Source organism: Glycine max, chromosome 19, assembly GCF_000004515.6.
Source record: "Glycine max cultivar Williams 82 chromosome 19, Glycine_max_v4.0, whole genome shotgun sequence".
NCBI classification, from domain to species: Eukaryota; Viridiplantae; Streptophyta; class Magnoliopsida; order Fabales; family Fabaceae; genus Glycine; species Glycine max.
In genome coordinates this window covers 26,002,087-26,019,191 of record NC_038255.2, presented here as the reverse complement: position 1 = coordinate 26,019,191, position 17,105 = coordinate 26,002,087, and the positions used below count along the sequence as shown (strand labels likewise).

General features: G+C 35.9%; 1 protein-coding gene across 2 annotated transcripts; it reads right to left on the bottom strand.

Annotated features, from left to right (window-relative positions):
- Positions 1 to 10,522: 10,522 nt before the first annotated feature.
- LOC100787019 (COP9 signalosome complex subunit 2) lies at positions 10,523 to 16,880 on the bottom strand. 2 transcript variants are annotated; one of them, XM_003553795.4, is made up of 12 exons: positions 16,719 to 16,880; positions 16,544 to 16,636; positions 15,869 to 15,947; positions 14,996 to 15,236; positions 14,827 to 14,901; positions 13,230 to 13,364; positions 12,139 to 12,326; positions 11,668 to 11,736; positions 11,441 to 11,531; positions 11,186 to 11,320; positions 10,900 to 11,012; positions 10,523 to 10,803 (listed from the first exon to the last, which is right to left on the bottom strand). In XM_003553795.4, exons 1-12 carry the CDS (start codon positions 16,726 to 16,728, stop codon positions 10,713 to 10,715), a joined length of 1,320 nt encoding a protein of 439 aa, XP_003553843.1. In that variant the 5' UTR covers positions 16,729 to 16,880; the 3' UTR covers positions 10,523 to 10,712. The 2 variants fall into 2 exon arrangements, with proteins under 2 accessions (XP_003553843.1, XP_006604069.1); XM_006604006.4 differs by lacking the exon at positions 11,186 to 11,320.
- Between the last annotated feature and the right edge of the window lie 225 nt (positions 16,881 to 17,105).

Sequence of the window (17,105 nt, the reverse complement as noted above, 5' to 3'; positions counted from 1 at the left end):
CCCTCTCTTGTTCTCAGTCAAACCCAAGTAGATGTACCCTCTACTTGTACCACAAAGTATGTACCCTCCAATGTGTTAAGACAAGGATCTCAGGCTGTTAAACCTTTGATACTTTGTGAATGGGGATACAAAAGAATTCTCAGGCGGTTAGTCCTTTGAACACTTTTGTATTAGGGAAAGGGAAGAATCAAAAGAATTCTCAGACTGTGTCGTTTTGAATTCTTTGACAAGGGAGAAGGGAGACACAAAAGAATTCAGGCGGTTAGTCCTTCGTTCTTTTGGAAAAGGGAGAAGAGAGACACAAAAAGAATTCAGGCGGTTAGTCCTTGGTGAATTCTTTTTGGCAAAGGGAGAAGAGAATGAAAAGATGAATAGCACAAGTTTTCAAGGTTTGGAAAACCAGAAAACTTTAGAAAGCTTTTGGCACAAAGAAGAAGAAGAAGTTCAAAGAGATTCAAGGCTTGTAAAGGATTGATTGGAAAAGTAAAAGTATGAAAGAATGAATTGATTAAGTGTATAACAAAGCCTTGCTTTTATAGACTTTTCATATCTGGCCAAGAAGACCATTTAGAAGAGTTATAACTTTTAGAAAAACTTAAAACCAATTTGAAAAGTCAAAAACCTTTTGAAGAGTTACATCTTTTGATTTATTCAGAAACAATCACTGGTAATCGATTACCAAATCAGTGTAATCGATTACACAAAGCTTTTATGTGAAAAGATGTGACTCTTCACATTTGAATTTGAATTTCAACGTTCAAAGGTACTGGTAATCGATTACCAAAACACTGTAATCGATTACAGCCTTTTGAAAATAATTGGAACATTGTAAATTTAATTTGAAAACTTTTTCAAAACAATTTTGCTACTGGTAATCGATTACAACAATCTGGTAATCGATTACCAGAGAGTAAAAACTCTTTGGTAAAAGGTTTTGTCAAAAACTCATGTGCTATTCAAAGTTTTGAAAAACTTTTTAATACTTATCTTGATTGAGTCTTCTCTTCATTCTTGAATCTTGATCTTGATTCTTGAGATCTTGAACCTTGAATCTTGATTCTTGTCTCTAGACTTTCTTCTTGAGTCTTCAATTCTTCATGATTCTTATCTTGAACTCTTGAATTGTTCTTGATTGATCTTTGATTTACTTGAGTTGTTCTTTGATTGATCTTTGAGCTTTTTGTCATCATCTTTTGTTATCATCATTGTTATCATCAAAACACCTTTGAATCACCTTTGATTCACCATGAAGCTTTGCTTCTACACTACGTAGGTCTGATTTCCTCTTCGATGGAGGGTACGTAAGAGTAAGAGCCCCGCTTTTGTCGACCTCAAAAATAAAAAAGAAATAAAAATTTAGATACATAATTTCACACAATTCTAATCTAAGGTTGTTGTCCTTTGGGACAAACGTAAGAGGTGCTAATACCTTCCTCAAACGTAAAGATAACTCCCGAATCTGGAATATTCTTCATGACCGGTTTCCTTTGGTTTTTCTAACGTTTTCCTTTCAATAAACGTTGGTGGCGACTCCGCGCATTTTCCTCATATGGAAGACGCACCCGTGAGCCTCGCCTCGCTCGCCCGCAAAAGGGTAGGTTGCGACAATAGTAATGTCAAAAATGAAACAAATCACAAATTTGGCGACCCGGCTGTGCAGCTCTGACTCCTCACAGGAGGAAGTCCAACATGTTGACCATGTCCTGATCGTCTTGGGCTTTCTCCCCACCTCCGGAGGTCCCCGCGGGCCTTGCCTACATCTCAAACTCGGTCTTGTCCCCAGGCCAGGCCACCGTGGCCTCGAACTGCTCGGGAGTGGGCCAAGGGAATGGACTGGGGTCCTGACTTTGTTGGTGCAGGTTGTAATGGTAGAACGTCTCGTTCAGCTGCCTCTGCCCTTAGTGATTAGCCACCTGTTGGCTAGTCACATGATGCATATACCTATGCATCTAGAGTTTTATCCTTTGTAGGCGATCGAAGATGGACCTCAGAGATGGTACCTCCTCTTGAGGCGACGGTGGCAAATCTATAGCTGGCTGTTGGTCCTCCTCTGGCTGCTGCGGTGTCTGGCCCTATGCCTACCTGGGGATTCAGTATTTCTCGATGAAGGCCCTGTTAATAGATGGCCAGATGACCTTGCTAGGGGTGACAGGCACTCCGTAGAACAAGCAGAGGCCCGTAATCAGAAAGGGAAACCCCAGGGCCCTGTTGGACTTCTTAGGGTCCACAGGGTGTCTCATGGGTGCAATATCTGCAAACTGATAAATGGCATCATAAATTAGCTGAGCCACATGCACACTCACCTTACCCTTAAGGAATTTTGGAGCTTTGGAATTGTTTTGGGAATAAGCTGGGAATAAGTGTGGGGGGTATGTTTCATTGGAAGATATGATTTTTGGCCATGCTTGATGTATCTGTATATTGCCTAGTTCTTGCTTCCACTTATTCCCCATTGCTCCTCTATTCCTTTGGGATTTAGCTACTTATTCCATATTTTTTTCCCTACCTTGTCCTTGGCCCCATTACAACCTTTAAAGACCTTTTGATCCTCATATGCATGTGTTGTCAAGTTGTTTGTCAATTTTAGAATTTTGCCAAGTCTATGTGGTTTGTTTTCATGGATGCTTCAAGAGTAAACAGTAGCCTAGACACTTGAGAGATAGAGTGTATATCTTGTGAGGCTTAATCATTTTTCATTATTGAGTTGATCAACTATTTTTCCATGATTGGGTTGCTTGGATGATTTTCACGAATGTCTTGACTCTTTGGATCTCTTCATGTTAGATGTTACCCATTCCTTGATGTTCATTGAGAAATATGTAAATGTTTTTGTTTGTCTCTCTTTGATATCCTTGGATTTTGTTCTTTATTTCATTTTGCCCAGGAGTGCAAAAGGCTAAGTATGGGGGGTTTTGATGTGCCATTATTTTCTCCTATTTGTTAACCCTTTTTGCACCATTTTAAATACTGATTAGTCTTCATTGTCAAATTTATGAGACAATTTTATTATTTGGGCCCATTCAGCTAATTTGATGTTTTTAATCTAATTTCAGGAATTAATGAACCATTGGGCTTGAATCTAGAATTAGGCTTGGGCTTGAATCCAGAATTGGGCTTGGACTTGAAGAGGGCAGACTAATTTATTCTACAAAATTAGATCTTATCTTATCTTATCTTATCTAGATATTATTTAGATTTGATCTCATCTAGATATTATTTCATCTAGATCTTATCTTATCTAGATTTGATTTGATTTTACTTATGGGCTTGGATTTAAAATAGATTTGTAAGCTTTGGGGATGAAAAACTATATAACAACACCAAGGTTCTAGTTTAGCTCTCTCTCTCTCTCCTCTCTCTCTTCTATTTTTCGTTTTAAGTTTTAGTCTCTCTTCTCTTTCTCTTTTATTTTCGTTTTTTACAATTCCAGTTCAGACTTTTAGTTTTATCAATAAAATTTCGTTCTCAATTTGATTAATGGAAGACTAAGTCCGCAGCGTTGTTTTCTCTTGAGGATCAAGCACAGTCTCTTTGAGGTTCTATTATTACTGTTAAATTCTGTTCAGTTTTTCCTCTTCACTAATTACTCTGAATTTGTTGCTATTAATTCTTGCATGCTTAGTGCTTGATTAATTGTCTCTGCGCTTAATTTACGTTCATGCTTAATGATCATTTATGAGTAATTGGTGTGTGTGATGCTTAATCACATAATGAATGCTTTATGTTAAATTTCGCTTAGTAATTTAATTTAGGGTTGGATTAAGTGGCTGAACTGATAAAGGATAAATTCTTGCAACCTAGGATAAGAGACTTGCTTGTGAATAAAGGGGAAGCAACGTATTTTAATTCTGATAATTTCTAATTCAATTTTACTCGCTGATTAATTTACAAAAGCAAACAACCCCCTCCCCCAATTTGTTACTATTTCCTACTATCTGTTATGAACATTTGGTGTATCATTGCTCGTTGGGAAACAACCTAGGATCACTTCCTAGTTACTACATTTTAATATTTATTTGATTCGGGTACAGCCTCGATCAGCCGCCTTTCCAGTTATTATGTCCATTGTGATTGAACTGAACATGTCGTTATTGCTTTTAGTTATCTCTTTCTTGTTGTGAGTAATTTTTCCGCGTCTAGCATATTATCGTATGTAATGCCGAAAATAGAGGTCTTGTGTACTTTCATTCGCACGCCTTTTTTGATAAAGTGTAATCTCGGATACCAACCGTGCCCGAATTGCAAACTATTTTTAATCTTTTCTTTGCTTAAGGAAAATTGATTGAAAGAAATAACTAGAAAGAAGAACAAAATATAATTAATCAATTAACCAAAAAAAGAGAAAAGGCCAACATGCTTTTGAAAAGAAATAACTGCCAGCTTTTCTTTGGAAAAAAATTTGCTGGTCAGATCACAAGTGGATTTTGAAAAAAAAAATGTGTGTACACTAGGAGGGTGAATGCTGTGAAATTTTTCTCGAATGCCTAAATGGGCTCAGATGTGTGCATAACTTCATAAAAGATAATCTTTTGGAAACACTGGGTTGATTTTTTAAATAGGGAAAATGAACCCTAAGCCTTAGTGTAACATTGCCACAAAGCTTGATGCTTCAGTGTCCACATAGGTGCATGCATGATCAATTTTGCATAAATTTCTAAATCATCACTGTTATATGCGTGTCATGGAAATAATGTAGGGCATTCCCTTATCTCTATACCGCTTGCCAAGTAAATACCCTGACATACATCATGTCTTGCCTTCCGCAAGCCTTTTTGAGCCAAAGCCACAACCCTTCGGCCATAAACCTTGACCCAAGATAGGAATTTTTACCCTTACCCTCGAAAGAAAAAACAGAAGGATCTCCCAAAAAAGAAGTTTCATTTACTGTTAAGTTGTGAATGTGCTTCAAAAATCAAAAGAAAAAGAGAGAATCCTCGATCCAAGATTGGAGGAAAGCAAAAGAAAAAGAGAAAACCCCCAATCAAAGATTGGAGGAAAGCAAGAAAAAGAAAAAAAATTTCCGATCAAAGATCAAAAGAAAGAAAAAGAGAAATATACAGAAAGATCATTGGACCAGACAACGTCTGAATAATGTACAGAGTTTTCAGAAGCAAGAAAGAAAAGAAAAGAAACCATGATTTGAAACACACAAAGCGCCCCTTCTTGGTTACCAACCAAATATTTGTGCCTTTATCTCTTTCGCGCCGCGCTAAACAAGAAAAACAGGAAAAGAAAAGGCTGAAATGCCTAAAGCCAAATTTCCCACCAGACACACCATTCCCAAAAAAGTCTTAGTGATCCATGATTGCACATGTTATCTTTGATTTGATAGGAAATGATTTGCAAAGTCAAGTCATGACATATCTGCGGTTTAAAATTAGGATGAAACACTTGCATGTGTGAGATTTATACACTTTGAGCGGTTTTCCTCTATTTAAGTTGGACCCAGTGTTTCTTCTAAATGATCGTTTAGAAACGAAATGCTAATATCCTAAATCTCATTTGTGGTTATGAGAAAATTTTATTAGCATGTTTTCCTTCCCCAATAGACACATTGTTTTTCTTCAAAAAAAACATGTTGCTCTTATCGGTTGGAGGTTTGTTTCTTTGCTAAACGTGTTCGCACTTTAGTGAAAGAACACTGAGACTCAATGTCTTTCGACCGAGACTACTTTAGTCTCCCCCTCGTCATCCAGTGGCAAGCGAGCCCGTTGACACGCAGAGACCAACATGGTTGTCTGCATCCTTCGTCGAAGGATCAATGTCTTTCGACCGAGACTACTTTAGTCTCCCCTTCATCATCCAGAGACAATCAAGTCTGATGACACGCAGAGACCAACATGGTCATCTGCACCCTTCGTCAAAGACTCAATGTCTTTCGACCGAGACTACTTTAGTCTCCCCCTCGTCATCCAGAGGCAAGCCAACCCGTTGACACGCAGAGACCAACATGGTCGTTTGCACCCTTCATCGAAGACTCAATGTCTTTCGACCATCACTACTTTAGTCTCCCCTTCGTCATCCAGAGAAAATCAAGTCCGATGACACACAGAGACCAACGTGGTCGTCTGCACCCTTCGTCGAAGACTCAATGTCTATCGACCGAGACTACTGAGGTCTCCCCTCGTCATCCAGAGGCAAGCGAGCCCATTGACACGCAGAGACCAACATGGTCGTCTGCACCCTTCGTCGAAGACTCAATGTCTATCGACCGAGACTACTTTAGTCTCTCCATTTTGTCATCCATAGACAATCAAGTCCGACGACACGTAGAGACCAACGTGGTCATCCGCTCTTTTTGTCAAAGACTCAATGTCTATCGACCGAGACTACTGAAGTCTCCCCTTTTGCTATCCAGAGACAATCAAGTCTGATAGCATGCAGAGACAAATATGGTCATCTGCCCCCTTTGGTTGAAGACTCAGTGTCTTTTGACTGAGACTGTTACAGTCTACCCTTTGCTATCTAGAGACAACCGAGTCTGATGGCATACGGAGACCATAATGGTCACTCGCTTTCATTTTTCCGAGACTATCAATGTCTCCTTATCATCCAGAGACAAGCAAGTCCGATGGTATGTGGGGACGATGATGGTCATCCATTTCTAATTGTTTTTTGAGATTGTTGCAGTTCCCTTTGCTATCCGGAGATGATCAAGTCCGATGGCATGCAGAGACAAACATAGTCGTCTGCTTCCCTTGTCGAAAGACTCAAATGTCTATCGACCAAAGCTACTGAAGTCTCCCCTGCTATCCCAAGACAAGTTTCGCTGATTGAGCTAATGGTCGGTCGGGTGGAAATTCAGCTCGAACGAAATTAGTGTCTTATCTTTATTTCCCTTTTATCTCCAATAAAAGATAAGTAAAGAGGGGCAACTGTCATACCCTAATTTCGTCCGGGGACAATTGTTTTGTCAACATGCGGATTTTTGCTAGTTACTTTGAGCTGCTTAAAGCCAATTGTTGCGTGATCCGTAAGATTTCATGAGGTTTCAGAATTAAATGAGCAAAAAAACTCAAAATAGGGGTGAGAAGATCAATTTAGGGGGTGTTCTTCAGCATTGGGCCCATCTAGGCCCATCAGGAAGCTTCAACATGAAGCAACCAGCTCGGCTAGGCGAGCATGTTGCTTCTAGAGGAAGCTTCCAGCTCACCTGGGCTAGTTGGGCGGCAACCTCCTCCCTTATTTTTTCTATAAATGGACGTTGGAGGATGAGAGGAAGGGGTTCAGCACCCTTGGTATTCATATTTCACTTAAAATTAGTGAGGAAAAGAAGAAAGAAGGAGAAAATCAAGGCCGAGGCACTTCCGTAACGCTTCCGTGATGTTTTTGTGATTAATTCCATGAACGCTCTTCGTCGTTCTTTGTCCATTCTTCGGCGTTCGTCGATCTTCAACCGGTTAGTTTTAAATTTTGAAGCTTTCAATTCATTCTATGCACCCTTAGGAGTCCATCCTTAGGAGTCCATTCTTGCTTTGTATGTTTTCACCTTCATCTCGTCTACTTTCGGTATTCTTTTTCTTCGTTTTAAGCGAGCTTCAATCGATCGTTTGAGTCGTTATATCACTTAATCAATATAAAAATGAATTTCAACCGATCGTTTGTGTTGTTATCTCATTTAATCGCCTTTAAAATAAAATTCAAACCGATCGTTCATGCTATAACCTCGGTTAATCATCAAAAAGGAAAATTTCAACCGGACATTTACTTTGAAAGTTCTTTTTAAATGAGTTGAGAAATAACCAAGTGAAACTAAGGCTAAAATCAAATCACAAATCAAGCTTTGCCCGCAAAAAGGTCATCTGAAACCATTTCAAGGTCCAACGCCTTAAACGGTCCTTTTACTTTTATCGATTAAAATGAACCGTTTAAAAGTCTAAAATCAACACCTCGCGTAATTTTCTTGTTTTCTCAAATAACTACATAGATCTGAGTTCCTTATCGAAATTGAGGATACGTAGGAGCAAAAACCCCGCTTTTGTCGACCCCAAAAGATAAAAAACATAAAAAAGGGAAAATAAAATAAATTTGAAGTCATGATTTTGCACATTTGATTAAAGGTTATCGTCCCTTGTGACGGACGAGTGGGGTGCTAATACCTTCCCCGTGCGTAAAAAACTCCCGAACCTTTATTTCTTAAGATTCGTATACCGCTTTTTGGGTTTTTTTAACGTTTTCCTCAAATAAACGTTGGTGGCGACTCCACGCGTTTTCCTTCCTTAGGAGACGCACCCGTGAGCCTCGCGTCGCCCTCCCGCTAAAGGGTAGGTTGTGATAGTGGTTTAATTTTTTAATTCTTAATTCCAACTATATATTTTGGGGGCGGTTTTTCCTATTTCAAATATTTTTAAGTACTCATTGAGTCTACAATTATTTGTCATTCCTAACACCATTGGAGTGTATTTTAGAAAGAAGAAAAAGGAAAAAAAAAAGAAAATTATTTTTGATAATTTTATAATTTGTTATAAGTAGTGAAGAGATCAAGAGATAGTTCCGCTTAGCCAATGTTTGAAAAAAGAATTAAATGTCCTTAGTCTCAACGAACCTGGTTTGCATCTCCACTAGGTCAGAATTCGAACCGTAAACCACTTGATTAAGAAACACATGTTGCTATGTTAACCGTTGTTGGTGATATGTACTTTATGCTAGGCAATTTGGTTTGACAAAAAATCAATTCATGTTTCAAAATAGGAGGCTGGAGTGTAATTAGATAATTCAGAAGATGTTCTCTAATATGAGAGAAGTGAAGATTGGAAGTGCCTTAACTAATTAGGAACCCCATGATGCTATTTTATGGAAGCCACCAAAAGAGAGAAGCTATTATGTGAATTTTGATGCAACAATTAAGAAGAACATTGGCACAGGGTTGGGAATGATCATTCACAACTATAAAGGTCAAGTAATTGCAATTGTCACAAAATTTATGGACATATAGTTGAGTCCAAGGTTTTAAATATCAATCATAGTCACATTGCGATTTCGTTGAGTTTGTTGATATCACGGCAAATCGCATACAAATGTGGTCGATGTAGTCAAAATTATGTTTGCAGATAGTTAAAAACCCTTGATATTACGGCCCAAATCAAAGTCGTGAACTATTTTTTAAAACCATGGTTGAGTGCTAGAGAGGCAAAAACATTTACTTTAAGATGGACCTCAATCATCGTGGGTGATTTGTGCATCCATGGAGTAGTTTATGAGACGGATTGCCTAGTACTCTATCAAGCATGGAACTAGAAGAACACAATGGGAAAAAGCTTATTTCACATCTTAGTTGAAGATATCAAAAGACTAGACTATGTTCGATAAAATTAGCTGAAAAGTTAGTTCGTAGTTGAAAACTGAAAAGTTAACATGTTAAATTTCAAGTGTTTAGTATAAAATAACTGTTGAAGTAACTGAAAAATATAAAATGACTAAAAAATAATAAATTTTGATTTATTTAAAAAAGATAAACAAAAAAAATTAATAAATATATTAAGGATAAAAAGAAAAAATATATAAAAGCTAGAAGTTAGTATTTTAAAAATCACTACTTCAAGTAATGTTTTAAAAAATGTTAAAAACTAAAAAAAAAAAGCTTATTTGCTGAACAACCAAATGAAAATTTTCAGCTAGTAAGAAAAACTAATTGAAATATCTTTCCAAACTTAAGCTAAATTTTACAAGAAGACAAGGGAACAAAACTACTCACATGTTAGCTAGCTTGTCTTTTTCGTTTTTAGATACAAACTGGATTGAGGAGGTCCCTAACCACCTCATTATCTATTTTTTTTTTAAATAAAATCCACATCTTCAACGTAAAAAATTAAATATTTTTATATATGTAATGATGTTATAGTGATTAATTTCTCATCCAAAAACTAAAGTAAAAAATTGGCCAGGGCATATTTCCTCATCATCGTCTTCTTTTTCTTCTATTTCATCTTGTTTAACTTCTTCAATTCCACACTTTGCTCTATCACTTGTATCTTCCTTCTGGATTTATTTCAAAAACCTTATTTAATTTATTTTTTATGAACTATCAAATTGAATCCATAATCACATGCTTAAAGAACAAAATTATGTACCAATCATGAACCTGTGTTAGTAACAATCTTATTTAGTTATACTTTGAAATACATAATTTTTGAAGAAATAGTGTTCCATATTTTTCTTGTCTTTTCCAAAAAGTCCTCATTTCATAATTACAATTAAGTGCATACGTAGTAGCATCACGGGTGCACCTAACGGTGATACAAACAGATTACCAACACAGGAACCTTATAAAGACCAGTTTGAAATATTTTTAAAACATGAAATCAAAAGTAAAAGCATAATATTTTGCGATATATATATATATATATATATATATATATATATATATATATATATATATATATATATAAAATAAAAAATAAAAAAACTCAATTTAGTGCAACTTCCCAAATTCCAAATACATTGTTGTTATCAGAGTCGCGCGCTTTAAGTAATATGCAGATATACAGACATGTATTGGCTCCAAAAAATTGAATCATGAATGTTTCAAAACAATTATACTTTCCTATAATATAAAACATGAATCACAAGTTGGTTTGACCTGAATTCCTCTATAGTGGTAAACTGGTAATACGCTCCCATCATCTCCCTCACCATTGAAGCTTACAATAATTCACATGACAAAACTGCAAGCTGGGGAAAACAAGAAATATAACACTTCCACGATACACGTTTTAAGAAACTCTGTTGTTAATAGTTTGATAAAGAGATTTAAGCTGCGTGTTCCATTTGTCAACTGCAGTGTACTTCTTCATTCCTTTCGACCTGGACCGTGAATATGTTAGTAAATATTATGTTTTATATAAAAGAAAGATGAATATGACGAATTTAATTTAACAAATCAAAATATAACGGCAAGACCTATCAGAGCGTTCTAAGAACCGGTTCACTTGATCAATATGCCCTTGGATTCTATTATCCAAAATCAGTGACACCAATAGCTGCTCAACATCATGCTCAGGAACATTAAGTTCCTGCAAATTGATGGGTTTTGTGTTATATAAAGAGTATTAGATTAACCATAAGTATCTATTCAATTTAACAAATAAATCTTATTATCAAATGAAAAAGTAACATCAACTTAAGCTCTACAATTTTTTCTTGGGTATTCCTTTAATTTGTTCGATGGCAGTGGGAACATAATTACTTTAGATATAAAAGGGATCCTGATCCTTGTATATGGTTTGATAAGCTTCAGCAAGACTTGGGTTCTAATATTCTTTAGCAGATCCTCAATGTAATTTCTGATAAATGGATCATCCATGATGGTTCTTCTGTTACTCTGGAAAGTACATTATGCAATATTCATTTAAAATAAAGTATTAAATAGAAAAAAGAGGATGAATACTTTAAAGCCAAACTAGTGCATAGCATAATCTCATGGCAGATTCAATAAAAGTACCTTCAGGATTTTCTCGAATTCCGATATTTCATTCCGTTGATAAGCTGCTATTAAGTTTGTCATTACCAAAATTTCGGGGTCATTCTTGTATCTGCAGTATAGAATATATGCAAGGTGAGAACAGAAAGAAGTGAAGGTATATCATCCTCACCTCAGTGGATAAAGAACAGAATCAGAGAAATGAAAATTGAGTAAAATATATTAAAAACAAAATACAGAGGACTTACGGCTTAGCTTCCTGTCCATCAAATGGATTTACTTCAGACTCCATCAACATGTTGGCAAGAACAAGGTATCTGACTCATAAATAACAATTATTGTACAAGATGTCAAAAGCAAACAAATGCTTAACCATGCATGTTTATAAATCCTACTGAGAACCCAAACAATTCCTACTTAAATGACGATATGTGAGTGATATTATTCAATGGTTTATTTTGAATCATGATATTGTAAGGGATTCAGATTTTAATATTCATTGAGAATAGCTGAGCACATACATATCTAATACAGGAGCTGTCAGGCAAAAATGTTGAACTTGAAAATAAGATGGGTTATAATGCCAAGTATATTATAAAGTTTAATGCAAAACATAGCTCAAAATAGTTATTGTGGTTAATTACATTGTTTTATATGCTGAAGTGAAATATAAAGTTATTGCTATATACAGATAGTAAAAAGAATGCTGCTTCACCTACTTCAAACATTGGATACGTCTCTGACTACCAGCTTCATCATAATTCTTGAAAGCATCAAAGAAATCAGTAGCTGCATCTGCCCACTGGCGCTCAGCCATATGCATTTTCCCACCACATTCATGGATTATTCCCATTATCCTTGGATGGGGAATTGCTGACTTAATAGTGAGTGCTTTCTGGTAAAGTTGCTGCATTTAATATAATGGACACTGATAAATACCAGTAAACAAACTTTTACATGAGACTCTACATAAGGGGTGTCTATGTACGGGAAAAAAAATTAAAAGGGGCCATTAGTTTGGTGAATAGCCAAAGCTAGAGGAGTAGTCAGTGTAATGTATTTCACCAAAACTTGAAAGATATTGTATTGACATGATTTAATTATTCTTCATTTATTTAACAAAAAATAAAATGGAATGTAGGGTTTTGTTTTACTGGATTTTTAGAGACTAGACACTGCATGAAGAATATTTTAAGTTTGTTTAAAAATTTTCACTCTTCGTATCCCATTTTTGTCTTTTCTAAAAGGTAAATGGTTAAGAAAAACATTTTTTATTGAATAATGAATTTTGTTAGTAGAGATAAGAATCATTAGATGTCTCTTAGATCGTGACTGATAGCTCAATTTGTTTTAAAGGAACTGATAACTCAATTACTAACTTAAGAGTTCTGTAATATGCTTGAGTATCAGTTTTTCCAACAAATAACAAATTGTAAACTCCTCCCAAAATGATTATTTTTTGGTAAATCTCAGCCTATTCGGTATTTTGAAGTTATAAAAGTATCTAGATGATCGGCCACCCTTCTACAAAATGAACTGATAATATTTACATTTATAAATATATTCAGTATTTTTAATATACTATAAAGTCATGCAATTGAAACAAACAATTTAATTTTTTAGAATCAAACAGATAGATGCAGTTAGTGTCCTCAACAAACTAAAATAAAAAATTATTATTTAAAAATTCTGCATGTGGGTTCAATGATAAATTGCAGGCAAACACAATAAAAGAATTTGAAAAGACATAATTACTTAACTACTTAAGTCATGCAAGAACAAGAATTTCTTCTATAAAACAAATCCTGACCTTAAGTTTTTTGTTGTTCTTGGTCTCAGTGTACATTTGAATCTCTACAGCATATACCTCCAAAAGTTGGGTTCCTTTCTTATGGTCATCTGTGCCATCTTCTTTTTGACAGGATTTGTGAAGTTCCTTCAAGATCTGGCAGGGCCCAACAAAATATTTAAATTATGATAGGCTCAAAGAGCTCTATTTTACACTACTCCTAAAATCTACCATTAAAACCACAAAGAAAAGCTAAAAGATAAACATTCATATTTTTCATTCATGCTCAATACCTTACAAACCATACATTAAATAGGAAACCTAATGAATGACAACCATACAAGAGTCAACATCTAGTATTTTAGGGAATATAAAATAAAACTAAATAGACATAATAAAAGGATAATATCTAAGATATTTAATTCATAGATCACCTAATTGGGCCTCTCAAGGCCCATCCTATCATTGCCACCCTCTTCAGATACAACCTTGTTCTCAAGGTTGTGATGCAGTATTCTTTAAGTGAGAGAATGAGAGGAGAGAGAGGAGAGAGAAACAGGGGATGGGAGAGTGTCAGACACAGAGAGAGATTCCAAGCGGGCCCTCAACAGATAAGCACTAGGATGAGGGATGGACAACATAACCACAGAAATCAGACAAACTGGCGAGATCAAAGAGGGATAACATCCTATTACTTCACACGATTTGCCGATGACATCAATGAGAAGGTTTTGTGGCAACATTTTAAGAGGTGGGGAGACGTCAGAGAGGTGTACATCTCTAAGCAAACCAATGAGAATGGTAGAAGGTACGGTTTTGTACGCTACAAAGACGTAAAAGACGAATACCGGCTGGAGAGGCAACTGGACAGTATAGTGGTCGGAGGACTGAAGCTATATGTCAATCTCCCACGATTTGGGAGGAGGAACGGAGGAAATAGAAGTCAAGGGGCTAAACGGCAAGAGCAGCAACAGGTGAAGATAACTGAAGCATGGAGCCAAAAACAGAGAGGCGAAGGAGCAAATAAATCAACTTACGTGGAGGTGGTAGCAGGGAAAAGAAATACAGCAAAGAGCAGAGAAGGGGGGTCATCTTCCGTATACCTTGAGCCCTCCGACGAGATGTTGAAGTGGCTGAAAGACGCGTGGGTAGGGAGGTTGTCGAACCCGGCGAAGTTTGATAAGGTGGAAGACGAATTGAGGTGGGACTATGGGGTGGATATCTCAGCTAAGTACATGGGGGATGACATGGTTTTGTTGCTTGGGCTGAATGAGGCAAGTGCAGAAAACTTGTTGCACGAAGATTCCCACGGAACGCCACCGTTGTTCATATATTCCATTCATGCTCAATACCTTGCAAACCATACATTAAATAGGAAACCTAATGAATGACAACCATACATGTGTCAACATCTAGTATTTTAGGGAATATAAACTAAACTAAATAAAAATAATAAAAAGGATAACATCTAAGATATTTAATTCATAAACCACCTAATTGGGCCTCTCAAGGCCCATCCTATCAAATTATTAAATGGTAAATACTATATGCCAATAAAAACATACAAAGGCACCCAAATTAAGTTGAACAAAAAGTTGCATGCAAAAAGCAAAATCACCTTACTCATGCGCCCATATTCACCAATATCAAAATATATCTTGCAAAGCTTCAGATTTGTCTTAAACCACAATCTCTGCATAGTCAGTGAAATACAAAAAAAATATATAAGATCATATAAATGAGAGAAATGAAATAAGATGCACCAAAGAAATGTCCGATGAACTAACCTCATTCTTTGCTTCTTCAAGTGACCTCAGAGTAGTCTGGTAGAATTCCTGGAGAAGGCCAAAGTTCTGGCTTGCTGAACCCGAGACATAGTCCATAATGCTGTTTATGCATTTTTCACTATAGTTACGAGTCACTGCTGACTTAATATATGTCAGCATCTCCCTATAGGCTTTCATCATCTCTTTATGCCTTCCCAGTCGATAATGTAGCTTGACAGTCTGTTTTAGAGCTTTAAATCCCCTGATAAAATACAGAATGAAAATTAAGTGCAAAATGTAATAGTTTCTTACACTAGTAAGATTCTCAAACAAGTATTACTATGTGGTATATGTAGAGTACAAGAAACACAGACACATTTGGTAAGCCAGTATGATGAAGGTAAATACTGAATGAGGATGATTGTAGAAGCTTATGACAGCAATTACAAGCCTTTATAGAGAATGTGGGAAACACAAATTAAATAAAAAATAAATAACGACTTAAAAACTAGATGCATTTATCAAAAAACATCGCTATCTACCATGTTATATTTTATATAAAGAGTATTAAAAATGCACAATTAACTATTTAAACCATAAGAGTAAGGTAAATCAGTTATAAAGGTGTTGACAATTTAAAAGCTGATATATATCAGACGAAACCTATTTGGTGTATGTATTTGGGAAATTTCATTCATAATAGTTCTTTGCTAAATGCAATCATGTTAGATTGTAAAGCAAAAGGAAAGAAAAACATTATTTAGAAAAATAAATAAAAGTAAAGCTAAAAGACAAGTAGTGATAGATACGGAATTTTGCAATGAATTACGGTATAACAAGAAATTTCTTTATGACTTCACCTCCACGATGCAGCACTCAGAATAGAGTTCTTACCATTCTGCTTTTTCTTGTTCCATTTGCACTACCTGAGCAAAACCAGCAAGCGCACCTTCGGGATCACTTTCAACCATACCTACACACAAACACAACAATATCATCCTGAGAAATTCAAATGAAAAGTTGATTAATCTTACCAGGAACCAGAAACAGGCCACAATAAATCTCACAAGTTACAGGTTCCTTAATTTCCATGAGGACCAAACAAACAAACACAACATACCATACAAGTGCTTACAGAGAATTTTATCCAAACAGGAACTAAATCCACATTTCAAAACCAACAAGAGAATTCACACAGCAAACGTACAAGTGAACTCTGATTTAAGATTTTCAACACATGAAGCTGAAAATTGTAATAGCTTTAATTAATCAATGACATTGTAAACAGACAACAATTGCAATACAACTCCAAAAACTAACTAAGCAATTTATTCCTAATTCATAAGTAATAACAATAGTAGTAGTAGTATTAACAACAACAAAAAGAGCCTTTCAAATTGTAAAATTGAACAGTGACAAAAGTGAAAACAGAACAATAAAACCGATTTACATTTAAGCAAAATTAACGACACACTGATACAGTGATAATGATCAACCGCAAAACAAGTTTCTGGCTTCAATTCCTAATTCAGCAACGCCAAACAACAACAGTAAAAAGCAGAACAGAACCTTTTGAATTGTAATATTGATTCTCGATATCAACGTCTTGCTCTTCTTGCTCCTCATCAGAGTACTCGAAGCCATAGTCCTCCATGTCAGCATCTACACAATCAATCAAACAATTAGTTTCATCATCGTAACACCAAATGCATAATCAACAACAACAATAACAACAAGCGCGTACCTGAAGCCATATTGTGTGTGGAATGGATTGGGAAAAATCGAGGTTTTAGGGTTTCGACGTTTCGTGAGCAGTGGCGAGTGAGTGTTCGCAAGTCCTCACCGCCCAGTCTGGGTGCTCAAAAGCCGGTGAAGGTGCCGGAAGGGGTTATTTATAACAGTTGCTGCTGCTACCCATGGCCCAAATCCAATACGGGGCCCATTTTGGGATAACCGGTCCAATCAAACAAAACTGGTTTACTTCTCTCTCTATATATATTAGACTTAATTGAGTAAGATATATCAATAATATTAAATTTTAAATTCAACTTTTCTAAGAAATTAATTGTTCATTTTTAAATTTATTTATAATCAAATGGTTATATATTTGTGAGAACAAAATGGAATTTCA